This window comes from Camelus ferus, chromosome 16 (genome assembly GCF_009834535.1).
Source record: "Camelus ferus isolate YT-003-E chromosome 16, BCGSAC_Cfer_1.0, whole genome shotgun sequence".
NCBI classification, from domain to species: Eukaryota; Metazoa; Chordata; class Mammalia; order Artiodactyla; family Camelidae; genus Camelus; species Camelus ferus.
The window spans coordinates 21,645,938-21,665,461 of NC_045711.1; the positions used below are offsets into that span (position 1 = coordinate 21,645,938).

Genomic DNA, 19,524 nt, shown 5'->3' on the forward strand with positions numbered 1-19,524 from the left:
CATGGGCTCTGGACGTGCTCACCGTGGGCCTTACAGTGAGGTCTGGTGCCCGTTCTGACCCCCCCACAAGCCTCCAGGGGGGCGCCTACTTGAATTTCTTTGCCACCTTCTCGTTGATGGAGACGTGGATGATGATGGGGAAGACTTCCATCTTGTGCAGGACACAGATGCTGTCCAGCCGGACATCCAGGAGGGCGTGGGTGTTCTGGAGGGGAGAAGTGGGTCAAGATCATGCGCCCCAGAGGGAGAAGGGGGGCCCACACCTGGGAGTGGCGCCGAGAGAGGGGAGCGAAAGGTCAGGTAGGACGGAGGTTTGTAAGGAGAACAGGAAGAGAATTCGGGAATGCCCCTTTGTGCAAGGGTGCTTCCTGTACAGTTTTAAAAGTTCCCATCCATTTGATTTTTCACTTGGGAAGTCTAGACATTACAGGCCATTGGGACTGAGACCGCGTGGAGCTCACACCCTAGGAGCCGGACGGCTCTGTCAACCCCCTTGGGAGTCGGGGGTGGGGGGGATGGGGCTGTCCCGCCTCCGACTCAGCTGCCCTGGCTCTTTGAGTTCATATAAACTCGACTGCTTCCAGCGAGCTGCTTAGCGCACGCGCTGGGCCTTAGGAGGGCCGTCTCCATCTTACTCATTACAGGTGTTTACTGAACGCTCCCTGCTGCAGAGGAAGAGGCTCAGGGGAGCGAAGAGGCTCGCCCAAGATCACGTGGATTCCAGGTGGCAGAAGCAGGGTGTGTCTTCCTGGGATGGAACCAGACACGAGCTGAGTACTAACCTGGGGTGTCCGGGGGCCCTAGCGGTTGGCCTTTCCTGCCCTTTCCCACTGCCCTCCTCTGGAGCCCCCCCCTACCTCTTACCTTTTCCATGAGGGACTCGACTGCTCTGCGGGTCACACAGTAGTGGCCACCGGGTGCCTCCCTCTCCTGGATGATGTCCCCTCTCTGGCAGGAGGTGTCATACTCCTCCTGGCTCAGGTACTCTGCAGGTGACAGTTGATGGATGTCACACACCCAGCTGTTCCCGCAGGAGCCCGTGCCAAACACCCCTGCCCCCATGGACCCCCACCAGCTCTGGGAAGCCCGTCCTGTGTGCCCCTGCTCTTCCCGCTCCCAGGGGTCTGTGCCCGGCACGTTCACCCTAAATCATCAGACACAGCAGGTGCACAGTCAGTGCCAGGACATGGGTGGATGGTTGGAAGGAAGGAAGGAAGGAGGGACAGATGTAGATAACCCCTCTCCTATCACTTTCCAGGCTCCAAACTCACATATCCAACTTCCTGCATCCAGAAATCCCTCTGATTTCAAATCACTGGTTCTCATCCAGGGGCACTTTTGTCCCCAGCGTGCTCTCCTGCTGGCCTCCGCCTTCCAAAGTGCCCCCAGATCCTGGTGATCCCAGCCTGCAGATGGCTCTCAGGGCTGCCCTTTCCTCCTGACTGTGGTTTTGCTGCACCCCCTCTGGCTCCCGGCATTCTGGTGGTCCTCAGCTCATCTCCCAGCCCCTAGCCACGCCCCTTCTCCAAGCCATCTTCACCACAGGCATTCAAGGACCAGGCCCGGTCATGTCTCCCTGCCTGTTACATAGCATGGCACGTCCGGGTGCCTGCCCCCGCCCCTGTCATGCCACCTGTGCCTCGGTGCCCTTGCACATTCTGCTCCCTTAGCCTGGACTGCCTTGTTCTGCTCACAAACTCCTGCCTGCCCATCAGATCACAGCCTCCATCCCTGCCCCCTCCCAGGACTCCCGCTTTTGGCCATCACGGAGCTTACGCCGTGTCTTTAGGTGTTTTTCTCCAGCAGGGCAGAACAGACCTCCGAGGGCCTCTTGAACTCCCTGTCTCTAGCCCCCTACACAGAGCCTGGCACACAGCCGGTGCTCGCCGGAGGAACCTCGTGGACCAAGCCCGCTGCCCTCTGTCCCCTCTGGACTCCAGGAGGGAAGGGCAGGCCCTGTTCACACTCAGGCTGTGACACAGCTCTCCCTGGAGCCACCACGGAGGGGCAGTGGGTGGGTAGATGAAAGCGACAAGGAGCTAACTCCCACTCTCCAACCTGCCAAACCACCTTTCCTGCTGAGCAGGGACACTCAGGCTCTGTCCCCTGGGACCCAGGATCCCCAGTGGCCGGTCCGTCTCCATGGCTCTACATGGAGTGGCTTTGGGCAGGAGGACAGAGCCCTTTGGTCGTACAGCTCCGGTTAACTACAAGCCTATCTGCCGCCAGTAGCCGCTCCGGGTGGAATGACAGCCCCCCAAAATCCACGTCCGCCTGAAAGCTCAGAAGGCAGCCTTTGTTGGAAACAGGGTTTTGCACACGGAGCTAGTTAGGATGGGGTCACACAGGAGCAGGGTGGCCCTAAGTCCAGTGACTGGTTCCTTGTAAGAAGATCGTGTGAAGATAGAGAGGCGAGGAGGCGGAGGCTGGAGCGATGCAACCCCAAGCCGCCAGAGCAGGAAGGGGCCGGAGGGCGCGCCCCTAGGGCCTTCAGGGGGAGGGCGGCCTGCGGGGGCATCCTGATTCCAGACTTCTGGCCTCCAGAACCGTGAGACAATAAATCTCTGCCTTTCCAGCCCCCTAGTTGGTGGTCCTTTGTCACGGCTTCCCTGCGACCTCCTCTGGCCATGCTGCCCTCCTGAAAGCAGGCATGGAGTGTTGCCGAGGCCCTGCTCCGCCAGCCACCAGCCAGGCGGGACTCCCAGCTGAGCGCCTACCTGCTAGGCATCTCTTAAACCCGTGGAGGAGGCACAGCTTCTTGATCAGGATCTTCCCGACTACCCCGGGCACGAAGAGCACAGGCCGGGCCTGGCTGGGCCGGCGGGGGTGCACCAGGGTGTAGGGCACCAGGGTGAAGCAGCTCTCGGCCCAGAAGCCCATGGTGGGGGGCTCTGCGGGGAGAAGAGCTGTGAGCCGCTGGGCCAGGCTGCTCCCTCGCGTCACCAGGTCCCCGGCCCCACCCCCGGAGGGACACGTCTGCTTTGCGCGCTGGTACAGCCCCAGCAACTGCAGGGCCACATGGAGTCTGGCACGATGCACTGTGCGCTCCACACCCACCCTGGCTGAGCGATTCCCTTGTGCTGGCTGACCAGATGCCCTGTGGTTCCCCAGAAGTAGCTCCGCAAGCTGCAGTTCAAGTTGTTCTCCTCATTTGGCCCACAAAGAGGATAGAAGCCCACTTTCTTCCTTCTAAACGATCTGGAAACCTCCTGTGTTGTCAGCCCTGGCCTCCAAGGACTCAACCCCAGTCCTTCCCTCCCTCCTGAGTCCCTCCTCTTCGCTCCTGGTCATCCAGGTTAGATTATGCACTCAGAAAACTTTTCAAGGAGAACATTCACCTTCCTCTAAATTCACTTCCGCTCATCTTCCTGCACAGTTTTACCTGCTCGGGGGTCCGGGCTGTGCTGGCCTCTGTCACGGCCTCATGCCCACACCCGTTCCTCAGCAGCTGTCTGAGGGGTCCACTGGTTTGTGCAACGCTGGGCACTTGGAGGGAGTTCACGCTGCACTATTCTAAAGGGACTGCTGACCACGTGATCATACCAGTGGCTTCAGACCGTTTTATCAGGGCGGGTTACAGAAGTACAGGAGTGCTGGTTAAAGGACATTGAAGTTGTGCACCTCAACTGCTCTCCAGAAAGACACACAGACATCAGTTATGATTCTTAAAACACTGACTCTGGCCTAGGTGAGTGGGGTCACCCTGACCCGGCTGACCAACCAGAGCAACTCCCAGAGACCCTCCACCAGCTCCACCCACCTCACCTTCTGCCCAGCTTGGGTCCAACTGGCCCCCATCAAAGGATGACCACAGAGGGCTGGCCTTGGTTCGGTCCACACTGACGATGCGGACCAACTTTCGGGCTCCCCCAGAAGGCTGCTGGATGGGGGAGAAGGGACGTCCACACAGGACTGGGGGCCTGGTACCCCACCCCCGGCAAATCCAGGGTGGTCCCTGGACCTCCAGGCTGTGCCTGTCTTCCAGCCCACCCCAGGTGGGACCCTCTGAGTGGAAGGCAGGGTCGACTGGGCCCCTGCCTCCAGATGATGTGAGCCTGGGGAGGAGGAAGGCCACGGGAGAGAGGCAAGGCCCACCCGAGTGGGACCCGGCATCCAGGATCTGGGCTGGCCGGGTGAGCTCGCCGCCTCACCTTGCGGGCGACGGTGCTCTGATGAGCCATGTCCTGGATGAGGCCGATGAGCAGCTGCTGGGCCCTGCACAGAGGAGGACGCCCCGGCCCAGCTTCAGGGAGGGCTGGGCGGGAGAGGACGCCCCGGCCCAGTGCCCCAGGACACCCCCCTGCACAGGCCGCAGTTCTCCACCCCGGAGGCCACTACAGCCCTCTGGGCTTGTAAAAACCTGCAGAGCATCCACCCAACCCTGGAGATGCCAGCTGAGTTGTCCTGAGGTGGGACCCGGCTGACGCAGTGTGAGCAGGCCGGAGGCCAGTGCTCCAGACCCTCACTTCTCCCGGTGTGGCCTGTGGACTTCAGCCTGGCATCACCCAGAGACCGTGCTGGAAATGCAGTCTCAGGCCTCTCCCTGCCCCCGCTGAGTCTGACCTCCAGGTGACAGAATCTGTACTGAGCCGGACAAGACACTGCGCTCTGTGCCCCATGGCTGATCCAGAATGTGGTTCTGCGCGGGGGAGACGCTGCTCCCAGGGAGGGCACCGGCTGGCCTGGCTGGCCCAGGACTTGGGGTTGCCCGGGATATGGGGTTTTCTGTGCTAAAACCAAGACAGCCCTGGACACACCAGCTCGATGGGTCACCTACCCCCAGGGTGCACAGGAGACATCCCTGGTTGTCACACCTGGGGCGAGGGGCACTACTGGCACCCAGCGGGTGGGGGCCAGGATGCCACTCAACATCCTGCAGTGACCTGGACGGCCCCCCAGGACGAAGAGTGAGCCAGCTCCAAATGTCAGTACTGCTGAGGGAGAGAAACTGGTCCTGAATGCTCTAGAGTGCTCTGGGACTGAGGTCCATCCCTTCTCACAAAGCCCCGTCTAAGCAGTGAACGTGGCATTCCACTTCTTTGAGGCACCCCACCCTCTACCCCTGGGCAGTGGAGGGAGCCTCAGGAAGGCTGTCCCTCCCGGGCAGGAGGGGACCCCCATGCTAAGTGAGACCACGCAGTGCCACCCCCCTGGGGGAAGGGGTGGGGCCCACGATGGCCACTCACCTCGTGTAGTTGGGGACAGCGCCGTGTTCGGTGCCCTTGGTGCATTGGGGGCTGACGCGGTGGGCATGCCAGCAGCTGCCCCCCTGGAACAGCGTGTCTGTGATGTGCAGGACGTCGTTGCAGTGCACCTGCAGCTCCCCCTCTGCCCGCCCCTCCATGGCCAGGTTGACCCGGATGTAGAAGGAGTCCCCTGACGTGGCCACTTTGGCTTCCATGTCCTGGACCAGCTTCTTATAACCTAATCAAAGAGGACATGAGGACAGGTAACCCTGGGGCCGGATCCCCCGAGAGGACGGTTCTGCCCCGAGAGCTTCTGCAGACTTGGGGCCCAGCCTGGCTCTGGAATGCGCCGGGAGCCTTGGCATTGGTGGCCTCTGGGGGAAGGGGAGGGGGCTGAGGACTGTGTACCTTCCACGTTGACCTTCACAGACAGGCAGCAGAAGCCGTTCACCCTCTGGAGAAGTCTGACGGCTCGCTCCAGGGTCATGCCCTCCAGGACGGCCTTGGACAAGGGCTCCGTTTCCACCTGAGGGCAAATCTCGAGGGTCACTGCTTTGATCAGGGTTCTGCAGCCACAGTCTGAGTGTAGGCGTGTGCCCCGCAGGAGACCCACGCCTTCCCGGACACCCACACGCGCCCTCAGAGCCTTCGTCCATCACCCGCCCGGCGTCGGGACGTCTTGGTACAGCGTCTCCAGGCTACACACCTTCCGCCCGAGATCGTGTACTGAGATGGCCCCTGTGCCCCGAGTTTCTGCCCTATGACATGCTCTGTTCCAGGGCAGTGTTCAGCCTGGGACTACTGACATCTGGGGCCACCCTGGGCCCTGCAGGATGTTTTGTGGCATCCCTGGCCTCCAGGCACCAGCTGCCAGGGCACCCTTCAGGCCACCACGTCCCCAGCTGTGAAACCCACGGGGCTCTCGTCCACTCACTCGTTCCTGGTGGTGTTTCAGTTTAGGAGAGTTCATGTTTTTATGAGAAAAAAATGTGTTTCTAACACCGTTAGAACTGAACTGGCCCCACTGGGATATCAGGACTGTCTCATATAGGGGCTCCACTGCTGTAACCACAACGTGAGCTGATAATTGCGAACCTCGAGGACTCTCAGAAACGTGACGAGGGGCCTGTGTCGTGGGGCGGAGAGGGGTCAGACTACCTACCGGGTGACACATCAGGAGCTCCACATGTGACCATTCAAGAGCTCGGCTTGGCATGTGGACAGCTAGGGGGAAGCTGTGGGGTTCGCAGGACTCCTGACCGGGGGCACAGCCCCTCCCTGTCCACTCAGCACTTGCCTTCACGCCCTACGACCCACCCCCCGGTGGGGCCTCAGGAATGGGTGACGCCTGTTTGCTCATTTCTTTCTATTCTTAAAAGCTTGAAGTTTAATGATTCTGCTTTTAGGCGCCATCAAAGTCACCTCCCTGTCCATGTGTCTGCTTAATACTATAATTAGTTAAGTTGTACACTTAGGTTTTCTGCAATTTAATGAATATTTTACAATAAAAAAGTTTTAAAATGCCCCCAATAGTTAAAATAGTGAGTTTTGTTATGTGTCTTTTCACACACACACACACACACACACACACGCACACACACAATGACAGTGAACAGTTTACAGTTTAAAAAAAAGCCCCCATCAGAATCGTACATGGCCTTTGTCGAAAGATCCCTGGGTCAAGACTGCCGCAGCCCATAGTCCTCTCACTGCGCGGGCCCAGCCTCGCTCGGCTCGCAAGTCCACCCTCCGGGCCCGAGGATGTCGGCCTGCAGGAGGGTGCAGGGGCCTGGCGAGAGTCCCTGGGGCGAGTCCCTGGGGCTCTCCTCTAAGTGGGTGTGACGCTCTGATTTCCATCAGCCCGAGAAGGAGCTCGGGCCACGCCAACACCACACCTTCGTGAAGCTGGGTCTGCGGCTGCCGCTACCGCCTCTGAGAGGATGCCGGGCTCCAGGGCACACTCACCATCGTGATCTGCGTGCCAGGGCGCAAGGCCATCTGGTCGGCCGCGGAGCCCGGTGTGACCCGGTGAATGAAGATGCCCGTGAGGTTCCCACCAATGACGCTTATCTGCTCCAGCAGCGCATCCCCCTGGAAAGCCAGCACCGTGACCTGGCTCAGGATCTTGCGGGCCGGCCTCCGCCGCACCGGGATGCTGCTGCGGGAGGGGAGGGGTACGAGCTCACAAGGCCCAGTGCAGGAGTGGGGCCAGGCAGTCGGGCGAGGCCGCCTCCCCATCGGCCCTCTAGCCCAGCATTCTGGAATTTTCCTTCCCCCTCCTTGACCTCATCCTCAGAAAGGCTGTCACCTCCCAACAGTGGTGGAACACAGCCCTCGCTCTGCTCTGCCACCTGCTGGCCCTGGCCCCCGCCCTCTGCTCACCTGGTGGAGAGGCAGGGGTCCCCAGAGGACGGCTGCAGGCTGTTCTCAGACTCTGGAAGGTCTAGGAGGAAGCTGGGCTTAGACACGGAGCCAGGCTGGCCCCCCAGGTCTCCCTACTCCTGACGGAGCCCCGGCTCACCTGTGCAGCTCCAGTGCCCACCCCTAGCCACGAGCACCCCCTACCTGTCCTTTCAGGGAAGCTGAACCTTCTCTTCTGCCTCCCTTCCTTGATGTCTAGAATCCTGACTCACCTCCCTCAGAGCAGGAGTAGCTCATGGAGAGTTGCACCCACCAGGGTCTGACCTACGTCGTGTCCCTTTGCGATATTCAAATGAGTTGCCAACATTTTATAAGACAGGGACTCTGGAGCGTGGATTTCTGGTTTCACTTGGAAAATCAAATCAAGTGTAGCCCTGGGTCCCTACTTCTGTGTGGCAGCCATCGCCAGCACGCCCCAGGCCACACTGCCACCCAGCTGGCCGTGGCAGGCCCCTGAGTTGGCAGTCCCAGGACTAGAGGCCCCAGGGTCTCACCTAGGCCTGTATGCGGCCTGTGAGGCAGGCAGGCAGCCCTCAGCCCAGGCATCAGCCTTCCTGCAGGTGAGGCTCCCCTCCTCACCTCCCGAGCTGCTCCCGAGGACCAGGGGCCGGCAGCCTGCACCCAGCTCACAGGCACATGTCCACTCATGCTTACATTCAAAGCCGAGTGAAATTATGTGTTCCTGACGTACTTGAGGTCAGTTCCACTAAAAGCATGTGAATCAGGACATTACGCAGAATCATACAAAGGACAATAAAGAGCAACGACTCCCCTGCTCCTGATCTCACATCCAGGTCGGTTCTGCCTTAGGCGGGTCCTCTCCGTTGATTCGAGTCAGAAGCATGAGGACTAAGCCGCAGGAGAGATGGGAGGTCTCAGGAGGGAGGACCACTCAGGTCAGAAGCAGGCACCTTGGCCAGGAGCAGTGAGCTCAGAAGCCTGATGCCCTCTGATGTCACTAGGAGGCCCAAGTGTCCACGGGTCAGAGCAGGGAGGGACAGAGAGAGGACACGCGTGCCTGGGGCTGCTGAACGTCAGTGCTGAGCTGGACATGGAGGTGAATGCAACTCCCCTGGCCTCCGGGGAGGAACAAAAGCACACCCAGTAAACAGAGCGTATCTGGACACTGGTTTGAGCTGCCAGGCAGCCTGGATTTTGCCACAGGCCCGGGCAGGGCAGCAGTCAAGTTCACTCCTCTCTGCCCATCTCCTGGAGAGCCTGAGGTGCCTCACCCACCTTCCTGAAGATCCCCAGCCCAGGGGAGGTAAGTGGCTGCAGAGGCTGGGGGGTGCACTCACCTGCCCGGTCTACAATCTCATAGTCCAGGTCGGCGTCGTCCACCTTGGCACCCAGGCAGCTCCCCTGGTCTACCTCCAGGATTTCCGGGCAGCTACTACAACACGTAAGAAGATGGAAGTCAGCATCCCAGTGGGCTGCCAGGGGGCCCGAGTCATGGGACCCCATTACCAGTCCTGCTCTACCTGAAAGACCAGGGGTCTTCCCGGAAGTCCTCCGCGGCCCGCTTGTATAGGGACTGCTGGCTGGGAGGCACGGGGCTACTGGAGCGGAAGCTGTCCACCAGCTCGCGGCTGGACGTGGCGCTCAGGTCGGAGCAGAGCTGAGACTGCAGGAGGTGGGAGCAGAGGTCAGCATGGGGCTCAGACGGGGACCACCCAGGACACCTCCCTGCTGCCCCAGTGTGTAAGGGGAGTCATAACAAGCCACAGCCTCCCCCTGACAGGGCAGAGGCAGTGAGACAGAGGGGAGGGAGGAGCACAGAGCTAGGTCACAATAATCAAGCACCTACTATGTGCCAGGCTATTAGCTGCGTTCTGTATCTTCCATTGCTTAGGTCTCATGATAAATCTACACGGTGGTGTATATGGTCTCCCACTTCACACATACAGCAACCGACGCCCCAAGCAGCCAAGTCACGTGCTGGTGGCGTGTAAACGTGCAAGAGCAGTGAGTGGCGCTGGAGGACGCAGGCGTGCAGCGTGGATCTGAGTGTACCCCTCCGTTCACTTAATAGGCATCTCTTTAGCATCTGCTATGTGCCAGGCCCCCTTCTGCCCCAAGAGGCGAGGGTGCACCTGGTCTGGGCCCCGCCCGTGGCACCAGAGGCACTGGCCGTACCTCAGAGGGGCTGCCGTCGTCCCGCGGGCAGAGGGCAAACGTGCGCGTCAGCCGCTGCTTCCCCTTCGGACAGGGCTCCCTGGGCCCCACCTCCTCCTTGGGCTGCCAGAGACAGCCACACGGCTGGTTAGTTCAGGGAACGTCCTCGGATGCCCTTGGGGTTTCTACCAAGCCCTAACCCCCATCTCCAGCCTCCAGCCACCAGGAGGTTTCCTTTCATTGGCTTCCAGACAAAACAGGTACGTCCCCTCCTCCTGGCCTGGGAGCCCGGCATTGCAGGCACCGACCACGGGGACACAGAGCAAGCGGCTTGGCGCCTGCACTTCGCTCCTTTCGGGTGATATCTCTTATACTCTCCTGGTTAGACAGATGGCACACACTTAACGTATAACACGTCTATGCAGGCTGCTGCGGCGGGGGAGGCGACTGGAGAAGAAAACAAAGTGGGCTCGTCCTCCCACATGCAGAGACGGCACGGCTAGCAGCTTGCTGCCCGTCCGTCAGTCCTTCTTATGCGCGTTATGTATTTTGTGAACATGGCTGCTGTGGTGAGGGGGGAGGGAGGTCGGGGGCCGCTGCACGGGGAGGGGAGGGTCTGGCTGTGCCTCCCACCCGGGTCCCGGGCACCTCTGAAGAGTGTCGCCCGCCTGCCAGGCTGCCTGGAGCTGCGTTGCTGACGAGGCTCTAATTAGAGGCCTTACAGTCGTGTCAGCTCCGGGCAGACGCAGACCTCCACACCACGCGTCTGTCACCCGGCGCTCAGATAACTGACTTGCAAGCCTCCCACGGAGGTTTCACCCACCAGAGTAAGTGCTGCCTGTACAGCTTCCTATGCTTTCTTTCTTCATCAAACACCACCCTTTACAGTCTCCAGAACCTTCTGCTAAGCTGCCCCTTCTATGAGGTGCACACTGTTATAAAAGAGGTGCAGGAGCAGACGCAGCCTGCCCAGCTGGGCCCCGTCAACATCCGGCCACACGGGCCGCTCACGGGAGCCCGCGCGGTGTTTGCAGTTGGACCCGGTAGTGCCAGCTGGGCCCGGTGGCCAGCTCCGTCCCGCTCCGAGCACGTCCGTGTCCCCGCTCTCAGCTGGCGGCGCTCACCCCGGGCGGCAGCAACTTGGCCTGCAGCTGCTGGCGCAGCCGGCAGACCTGGTCTGTCAGCTCAAACACCTTCCTGCGGAGGGCGTCCTTCTCCGTCAGGCTCTGAGAAATCTCCACCTGGGCTCCGTCCCTTGCTGAGTAGGCCTGCGGGCAGAGACAGAGCCAATGTCCAGAGCGGAGGGGCCACCACGACGCAGGAGTCCAGCCAGAGGGCCCCCGTTTCTGGCCCACGTTTATCCTGGACTCCGATGCTCTCTTCATGTAAACCGTGCGGCTTTAGTACACACGGCGGGTGGGGTGCACACGAACACCCTGTGCCGGAAAGGAAGGCGGGAGGGCAGTGTACAGCGAGCGTGGCACCAGACGGCAGCCGCAGGGAGTTAAGAAACCTCCCCAGGACCAAGGAGAGAGACCCCAAGTCTGGAACCAGCTGCCATTGAGGGTGGCTGACCCGGCTGGCCAGCCTTCGGCCACGCCCAGAGGGCCCTTCTGAGCGAGGCGCGCAGGGGTGGCACCTGCTGCTCTCGGAGCCATGCCTCTCCCGGTACCTGGTCCCGCTCCTTCTGCAGCTCGACCACGTGGCTCTGCAGGGCGCCCAGCCTCTCCTTGTAGATCTCACAGTCCGCCTGCGTCTTCTGGAACTGGAGCAGGGTCTGCTCCTTCTCCTCCCAGTACTGGGCAGAGGGGGACAAGGCCGGCCCACGGAGGTCAGTGGCTCTGGGGAGGGGACTGAGGACAGGTGTGGTGGGGGCCTCAGGGAGAGGGTGGGGAGAGGCTCTAGAGGGAACTTAGGCGAATTCATGCTCGCTTCCTAAGTGCTGGATTTCCGGCGCATCTACAGAGCTGCTGCGCTGGTCGTATTTTAATTTAGTCATCAAAGTGCACACGGGCGCTGCACGCCTAACTGTGTCTTATTTATTCCACGTCCCAAACCCATAAATAATTTCCCTCCTCCTGCCGCATTCTCTTCCACCGTCTTCTTTCTCCTTGTCCTCCCTGTGCCTTTTATAGCAACTAAATCAACCTCCGGCTCGCCTCTGGGGGCGCCATACACTTGAAATCACTCTGTGCTTTAATCATGTGTCTGCATGGCCTGTCTTCTGACCACCCCGCGAGTAGACGTGACCTCTAGTGTCAGACTGTGACGGTACGGCTTTGATGGAGGAATAAACAAAAGGGCCAACACCTTCATTAGGCAAAGTTGGTTTTAAGCTCAGTGTGGATTAAAGAATCTGATTCCCCTCCCCACCCACCCTGCCCCGGCCCGACGGGCAGTCCCGGCCCTACGCACAGCCCGGAGGCTCACCTGCTTGCGCTGTCTCTCAGCGGCCACGGCCCGCTCCCGCAGAGAGTGAATGCGGTCCACCAGCTCCTGCCTGGTCTCCAGGGCCTCGTCCAGGTTCTGCTCCAGAATGTCCTTCTCCGCCTGGCAAGGACAGGTCAGCCCAGGGGCCCAGACCTCCCCAGAGGCCTGGCCCTGAAGGAGCACCGTGGCACCCCATCCTGAGGGTAGGAGGCAGGAAGCTTCGAGGCTGGGTGTGTGGGTGGGTTTAGCCTTATTGTTGCACGGCAGGCAGGAGAAAAGGCAAGCTCAGCAACCGGGATGGGGCACGTGCATTTCCACTGCACACGCGCGTGGCGAGGGCACGGAGCAGAGAAGGCTGAGAGCCGCCAAGGGGGGTGCCGCACCTCCTCCCTCTAGGAAGTTTCTGCCCGCTCCTTTGACAAGTCCACCCCCGGAGCTTCCAGCAGCGGGAACGCCAGCAGCATGTCATTCAGTTCTCACGCCCACTTTAATGAACAATGGCCCAACCCAGGCCTTGTGACGGCAGTGCCAGGGCGGCGGGCTGCCCCGCACCCCGTGAACGTCTATTGAAGGACCAGCTCAAGAAATAGATACTTTTGATTGAAAGGGACTGAAGAGGAGAAGCAGAGGGTTTGCATAATTCCAGGGCTTCGGTCACTAAATTCTCTGCATCCTACAATCCCCACACCCCTGTGCCCGTATGGGCAGGACGGCAGAATATTTTTCAGGCAGAAAGGTTCCCTTCCGCCCCCCACCCACACACACACCCTTAAAGCTAATCTCATCCTTTATAACCAGCCCCATCTACTTGAAAACAACACGGCAGCAAACCAGCTGAGGGAGGCTTCTGAGTTCGTCTGCAATAGCTGTGGGTTCTCCCAACGTTCAGGGCCGGGGGAGAGCAGGACGGAGGGACGTGAGAAGGAGCAGTGGGGGTGAGTCACTGGGTTTCATCTCACCCAGTCCTTCGCCACACCTCAACGGGACCACCTGTCAGCCATCCACAGTGTGGAGGCCACAGGCTGAGACCAAGGACAGTCCCTGCTGGGTGGGAAGCTGACCTTGGGGGGACTGGGGCAGGAAGCTGAGTCTTGGGGGGGTGCGGGGGGGGGGAGCTGAGTCTCAGGGGGGCCAGGGTGGGGGGCTGAGCCTCGGGGGGACCAGGGCGGGGGGCTGCATCTCGAGGGGACCAGGACCCACCAGGCTGAACGTCAGGGAGCGGAGTCTCTCGTTCTCCTCCTTCAGGCGGCTCAGCTCCTCGTCTTCAGGCTCCAGGCCGCTCGCCATCTTCAGCGACCGCTCTCGAGACTCCCGCTCACAGGAAGAAGACATCTTCTCCCGCTGCAGCTCTTGCTTCACCAGATACAGCTGCAGGGAGGAGGCGCGAGGAAGGATGTCACTGCTGCCTCTCCACCAGACCAGCATCACATCTGTTCACAACCTTTCTCCTTAAGGATGCTGCTGTTCGTACTCAAAGAGGTCCCTCTCCTGAGATTTCAAAATCCACGAACGGGTTTTACCTGTATTAGTCCTAACCCCTGCCAGGGGGAGAAAAGCATTTTGGCTTTATTTTATAGATGAGGTGCAGGGGTTAAGTCACTGGCCTAGAGCCCCCAGGAATAGAACAAGGAGCCCTGACTACCAGCTCTTGGACCTGACGGTCCTTCCAGCCGGGTGAACGGCCAGCAAGCCTCCTCCAGCACGGCCCTGGCTTCTCTGCCTTCCAACATTTTGCTAAACAGGTCAGGTGAAGGGAACGTGGGTTCATGAAAATCAGTAAGTAAAAGAAGGGGAAGGCAAGTCAGATGGAGCCTAGGTGCCTGGGAGCACAGGACCCAGTCTGCTCGGACACACCTGCAATTCGCGTGCTAATGCGAGCCACCTCGCACCCAGCGGCTGCGTGCCCAGGGCCATGGGCTCCGGAGACCACCTGGTGAGGACCTGCGGCCTCAGCTCTGCTGGGTAGTGGTCCAAGAGAAACTTGGACCTCGAGCCAGCGGGCCTGGCCTCTCCGCGTACAGGTGTGGTGCCCCTGGGGAGAGGGCATTTCCCCAGAGGCAGAGCCAGGAAGCGTGGGTGTCGGGGAAGAGCCCAGCACGCACACTGGGGCCTGGGTCAAGTGGAGAAGGAAGAACCCCTGTGCTCGCACTCTCCCATCCTGACACCTAGTTCCCTTCCATAAGCCGTTCCCGCGTTCCTGCTACGGGCTGCCGGGATTCAGCATGTCACAGTCTCCAGATTCAAAAAGCAAAAAGGGAAGGGCGAGACCTAACACTGAAAGTAACTCAAACAGCTGAACCTAGTTACATTTCCAGCTATTACCACAACCACAATGAAGGGGGAGAGGGATTCAGTGCAGGGAGAAAGAGAGGAGGCAGGGCAGATACAGTAACTCATGAACATAGCCTTTAACCACAGAAGCTTGGGTGGCGGCAGGGGGAGAACTGCAAACCCCAGTTTTGTCCATTTTACCGGTGTGGGCAAAGTGACTCTGACACTATTTCAGAGGTGCCGTAGGGCTGGGCAGGCGAGGACCATGCCCATGTTGCGGGAGCCAGGGCTCTCACCGGGGAAGGAGCACACACAAAGAACGGGGTGGCGAGGAGAAACCCTGGGGGAGTGGCTGTAATTAGAGGTTTGGGTGTGAACTCATGATTTCTAAAATACGTGTCTGCACGTGGGTGCTGGCACGCACCTGCGTGTGCGCGTGTCTGTACACGCATGTGCACCTGTGTATTCACGTGCACGTTCTTAGCTCTGCCTACTGAAAGGGCAAAGGAGCAAAGACACCCAGGAGCAGTGAGCACACCTAGAGCCCAGATCGTGGTCTCCAGCAGGAGCAGGGCCCATCCAAGAAAGGGCTGACCCTGGAGCTGGGGCCGGGCGGCTACGAGATGATCCCAGAATATTTTGTGATGCCAGGAAGGGAGAGTCAGTGCTAAGAAAACGTGGGGCGTGTCATGTCACAGGACACAACGCAGATTGAAGGGGCCTCCACTGGCCAAATGTGGGACACGTTTAGCACCAAACTCATTAAGGGCAGTATGTCACCGACCACTGGAAACAGAAGTACAGGCGTCTGTCCCATGAATGGGTGTACAAGCAGGGAGAGGGAAGGGCTCCTCCTCGGGGTGAGGATGCCGAGGGCCACCTGGTCACACAGGGCGCCCAAAAGGCGGGGCTCATCCTTCTGCAGCCACCGCAGTAAAGAGGCGTTTGGGCAAGTCCAGGGGGAAGTGTTGACGAGGAGCAGGGTGCCCGCTGGTGTCAGAGCGCCCCCCCCACCCCCAGATTGTTTACTAGCTGCCGGGAGTAACGGCATGACTGGTGATTTTGGTTCAGCACCTGACCCCGGACTGGAGGGAAAATGCCGTAAAGGGTGTAATTTAGGTCAACAGATAAAACTGGGACACTGACAGTAGACTGGATTGAAAAGATTGTATCAATGTAATGAGTGCCGTTGAGGGGATATCTGCTTATTAGGAAACACACACCGAAACGTCTAGGAGTAAAGGGCTGTGATGAACGCAGCTCAAGTGTTTCAGGAAAAAGCGCGCACGTGTGTGGAGAGAGAGAGACAGAGAGCGAGCACGAGTGATAAAGTGAGGACACGGGTGTCCCTTGTATTTTTAGCCATATATTTTGGGGTAGATTTGAAATTCTTCCTAAATAAAGTTTAAAATAAAAAAACAAGAAACAGTGCCATAGTTAAAAGCAAAAGCAGATGCCAAAACGACAAGGAATGAGCACCCTCAGGAAAGGACTCTTGCGGCTCAACAAGGTAATCACCCCAACAGGAAAACGGCTGAAAGACTGCTGGGGTTCGGGGGCCTCACTGCTAGCACTCCTGTTCTCCCACCTGAATCCAGGACCAGCCAGGAGAGACAAAGGAGGCGCGACAGACGTCCACCGTCCCCTGGTTACTGACGCAGCCAGAGGGGAGTAGGACCCCAGGCCATGATAGCCACTGCTCCCGGAGAGCCAGACGGGCCCCCAGACACAGGCGGGGGGGGGGGGCTCCCTGCAGCGGGCACTTCACAGGCCAGCCGGTCCACGGCAACGCCAGTGCAGGCCACGCGGGGGCAGGGCCCTGGTGGAGGAGGAGGGTCAGCCTCCCGCAGGGGGATCCCAGGGAGGGGCGGGAGTTTCAGGAGCTGGACCGGGGAGGGCAGCCCGCGGTCCCCAGCTACCTCCTCCTGCAGGCTGCGGCAGCGCGTGGTGGCCAGCTCCTTCTCCTGCAGCGCGTTGCTGTAGTGCAGCGAGAGGCCCAGCATCTCGTCCTTCAGCTTCAGCACCTCGTGGAAGCGGGCGCTGACCTCGCGCTGCATGCGGCCGTGCTCGGCCTCCAGCTGGCGCAGGCTCCGCTCGCGGGCCTCCGCCTGCTCCAGGCGCTCCTGCAGGCGCCGGCTCTGTTGCAGCAGCGCCTCCTTCTGCCCCTTCTCCTGGCTCAGCTCTTCCTGCAGGCTGCTGATGGCCCCCGCCAGGCACTCGGTCAGCTTGGACGTCTCCATGAGCCCTGCGGGAGGGGACAGGTGGGCCCGGGGGCTCCTCGTGCTCCAGGGTCTGGCTTCCTGCACCCAGACTCTCAAGCAGGATGCCTCTCAATCTGCTGGTTGCCTTAAGAGCTTTCAGGCTCAGCAGGACTCGATGTGTTGGTTAAATAAACAACACGGCAGGCGATTTTGGTACAAGGACTACCCACTCTCAGCCTCCCGTGGGACCCTGCTGTTCAGACACAGCTCCTCCGACCCCCTCAGCCGAGAGGTTCATTCTCAGGTCACCCTAAGGAAAACATAACGAAGAATGTGGATCTGTATAACGGACCCTGAGTCCCGTCAATACGGCTGTGATGCGGAACAGGCAGACTTGCTCTCTCAGCCACAGCTGTGAGCCAGCCGGCCCGCTGCCGCCGCAGCTACTCCAGGGCAGCCTGAAACCACTCAGTGAATGTAAAGGCTCCTCTCCCACCCAGCCGCTGGGAGCCTTCACCCAGCGGGCTGAGTGGACACACAGGAGGCTGCAGGCTCCTCTCCCAGGAGCAGGAGCTGGGCAGGGCCGGGGTCCCCTCCACCTTAGGCCCAGAGCAGCTGCAAGCAAAGGCTTTCTAGGGAAGGACACCGGTCCTCTGCCTGCACCTCTGAAGTGCAGATTCCACGCCCCGAGGGGTCATCTCTTGGTGCTGGGTAATTAGGGACAAACCTTTTCTTTCTTTTTTTGGTTTGCTTTTGGGGGGGGGGTAGGTAATTAGTTTTATTTACTATTTTTATTTAAAGGAGGTACTGGGGATCGAACCCAGGATCTCGTGCATGCTAAGCAAGCACTCTACCACTGAGCTATACCCTTTCACCCAAATCTTTTCTTTTAAAACCCAAGGTCATGGGCTCCTCCTACCCACCCCTACTATGGTTAGTGGTGGGGGGCCTCCTCACCCCCAGAGTGCAAGGGGCACAGGGACAGGAACCTCTGCCTGGAGGGGGCAGGGAAACGTCTGGAACAGCTTGCGGGCGAGGCAAGCCCCCCTAGGACTCCCCTTGCCCCCCTCCAGGTTACATCAAAGACCCAGCTCTCACCACTGAAGCTGCTGAAGTCCACGGCGGGCTGCAGCCCGGTGACCAGGGTGTAGACGTCAGCGTTGTGGAACTTCAGGCTCTCCAGGAGGGCGAGCGCCCCGTTCTTCCCTCGAGTCTTCAGCAAATCCAGCAAATGTCCTTGGGAGACAATGGCCTTAGCTAACCGGTGCTGGGCGGGTTCCGCGGGAGGGGAGCAGGCTGTGGGGAGGGGCATCTTTGCACATCTAGCAGTCAGGAGGCAAAAGCAGTTGTCCAGGGTCCCCAGGGTGGGGCCCCTGCAGCCCTGGTAGGCTCCTTGTCCTCCCGCCACGGCAGTCAGTCTGCAGAAGGGCCAGGCTGATATTTATTGAGGAACTGGTACAACCCAAGTGCTAAGAATTGGGGATAAAAGACGCAGGAGGCGGACCTTTGCGCTCAGACCTCCCAGCTGTGGTGGTGAACCTGTGCAGACACACGTGCGTACGGAGCAGGTGGGAGGAAGGAAGCAAATAGCAGTGGCCCAGGGCCCGGGTCCCCAAGAGGCTGGGCGCCTGCCACGCCCACCCAGATCCCATCACTCTAGCTCGATTTAGTAGCTCGAATTCATTTCTTCTGTATTTGATGGTCGTGAGGCCACAGGCACAAACGGCATCAGGCTGACAGCTACCACTCACTGCCTGCTTTCTGTGGCCCAGGCCCTGAGAATGAGTATCTGATCAGCAGTAACTCATTCAGTTCTCCTAGCAAACAACCTCATATGCTGGCACTGTTAGCTCCCCTGTTCTGGGATGAATAAATGCAGTTAGCCAGACAGAATCAGCTCCAGAGACACCCGGGGTGGGTGGAGTTGTGGACCCCAAAGTTATGTCCACTTGGAATCTGCCAGCAGAACCTTATTTGGAAAACACGTCCTTTGCAGACATAATTAAGGTAAAGACCTCAAGATGAGATCATCCTGGGCTATCCAGGTGGGCCCTAAATCCAAGACAAGCATCCTCATTAGAGGCAGAAGACACAGAGAAGCCGCACGACGACAGAGGCAGAGACTGCAGTGATGCCGCCACAAGCCAAAGACGCTGGGGCCGCCACCAGCTGGAGGAGGCAGGAGTTTTCTCCCCCGGAGCCTTCAGAGGGAGCTCGGCCCAGCTGACACCTTCATTTCAGACTTTTGGCCTCCAAACTGTGAGAAAAGGTATTTCTGCTGTTTTAAGTCACCCAGTTTGTGGACGGCAGCTCTGAGACACTAACACAGTGTCCTCGAGTGGGGACCTCACACCCCCTTGGTGTTGCTCCTTAGAGTCCCGCCCACTCCCACCCCCACACCAGCCTTTCCAGCACAACATGCAAGGACCTGGCTCCGTGGGACAGGCCTGCCCCGGGCCTCACCGACTCTCATGGCCGTGTTGGTGAACCTGGGGCCATGCAGCACCTCCTCCTCGTCCAGCTGGCCCAGCACCTTCGCCTGGCGCAGGTAGGGGGTGAGGCGGCTGGGGCAGATGCTGCACACAATCCTGCAGCGGTGGTCCTCCAGCATCTCCCACAGCACCTCCTCGTCCAGGGCCGCCAGCGAGGAGTCCGTGCGGCACAGCTCCGCCATGACAGGGCCTGAGCACCTGGACGCGAAAGGCTGGGGTCAGGGACGCGGCTTCCTGTCCGGGAGGCCTCTCCACCCAAAACCCTCTTCCCCACGCCACTGGTAGGGGGAAATGACCCATTCGGAGAGGACACGGCACCCACTCTGCCCTGGTGTCCTGTGACCTGCGGGAGGACACTCTTTATCCTTACTGCTGCCAAGTCCATTCCTCTACCTGGGGCACAGCAAG

At 59.8% G+C, this 19,524-nt stretch overlaps 1 protein-coding gene across 15 annotated transcripts in view; it reads right to left on the reverse strand.

Annotated features, from left to right (window-relative positions):
- The window catches only part of CARD14 (caspase recruitment domain family member 14), a 32,010-nt gene that overhangs the window by 769 nt on the left and 11,717 nt on the right, over nt 1–19,524 (reverse strand). For 10 of the 15 annotated variants that reach the window (XM_032456658.1, XM_032456663.1, XM_032456666.1 and 7 more), the window contains 19 exons: nt 19,088–19,314; nt 17,723–17,860; nt 16,343–16,668; nt 13,353–13,520; nt 12,153–12,272; nt 11,395–11,520; nt 10,847–10,990; nt 9,744–9,845; nt 9,089–9,231; nt 8,906–9,000; nt 7,569–7,629; nt 7,152–7,344; nt 5,595–5,712; nt 5,187–5,424; nt 4,152–4,215; nt 3,766–3,880; nt 2,718–2,891; nt 865–986; nt 90–205 (listed from right to left, as the gene is read on the reverse strand). In XM_032456658.1, coding sequence (XP_032312549.1) covers nt 90–205; nt 865–986; nt 2,718–2,891; nt 3,766–3,880; nt 4,152–4,215; nt 5,187–5,424; nt 5,595–5,712; nt 7,152–7,344; nt 7,569–7,629; nt 8,906–9,000; nt 9,089–9,231; nt 9,744–9,845; nt 10,847–10,990; nt 11,395–11,520; nt 12,153–12,272; nt 13,353–13,520; nt 16,343–16,668; nt 17,723–17,860; nt 19,088–19,314 — 2,790 coding nt within the window. Of the gene's footprint in view, nt 1–83; nt 206–635; nt 749–864; nt 987–2,717; nt 2,892–3,382; nt 3,627–3,765; nt 3,881–4,151; nt 4,216–5,186; nt 5,425–5,594; nt 5,713–7,151; nt 7,345–7,568; nt 7,630–8,905; nt 9,001–9,088; nt 9,232–9,743; nt 9,846–10,846; nt 10,991–11,394; nt 11,521–12,152; nt 12,273–13,352; nt 13,521–16,342; nt 16,669–17,722; nt 17,861–19,087; nt 19,315–19,524 lie in introns of those variants that run through there. The other 5 variants (XR_004311597.1, XM_032456667.1, XM_032456668.1 and 2 more) reach the window with 5 other exon arrangements.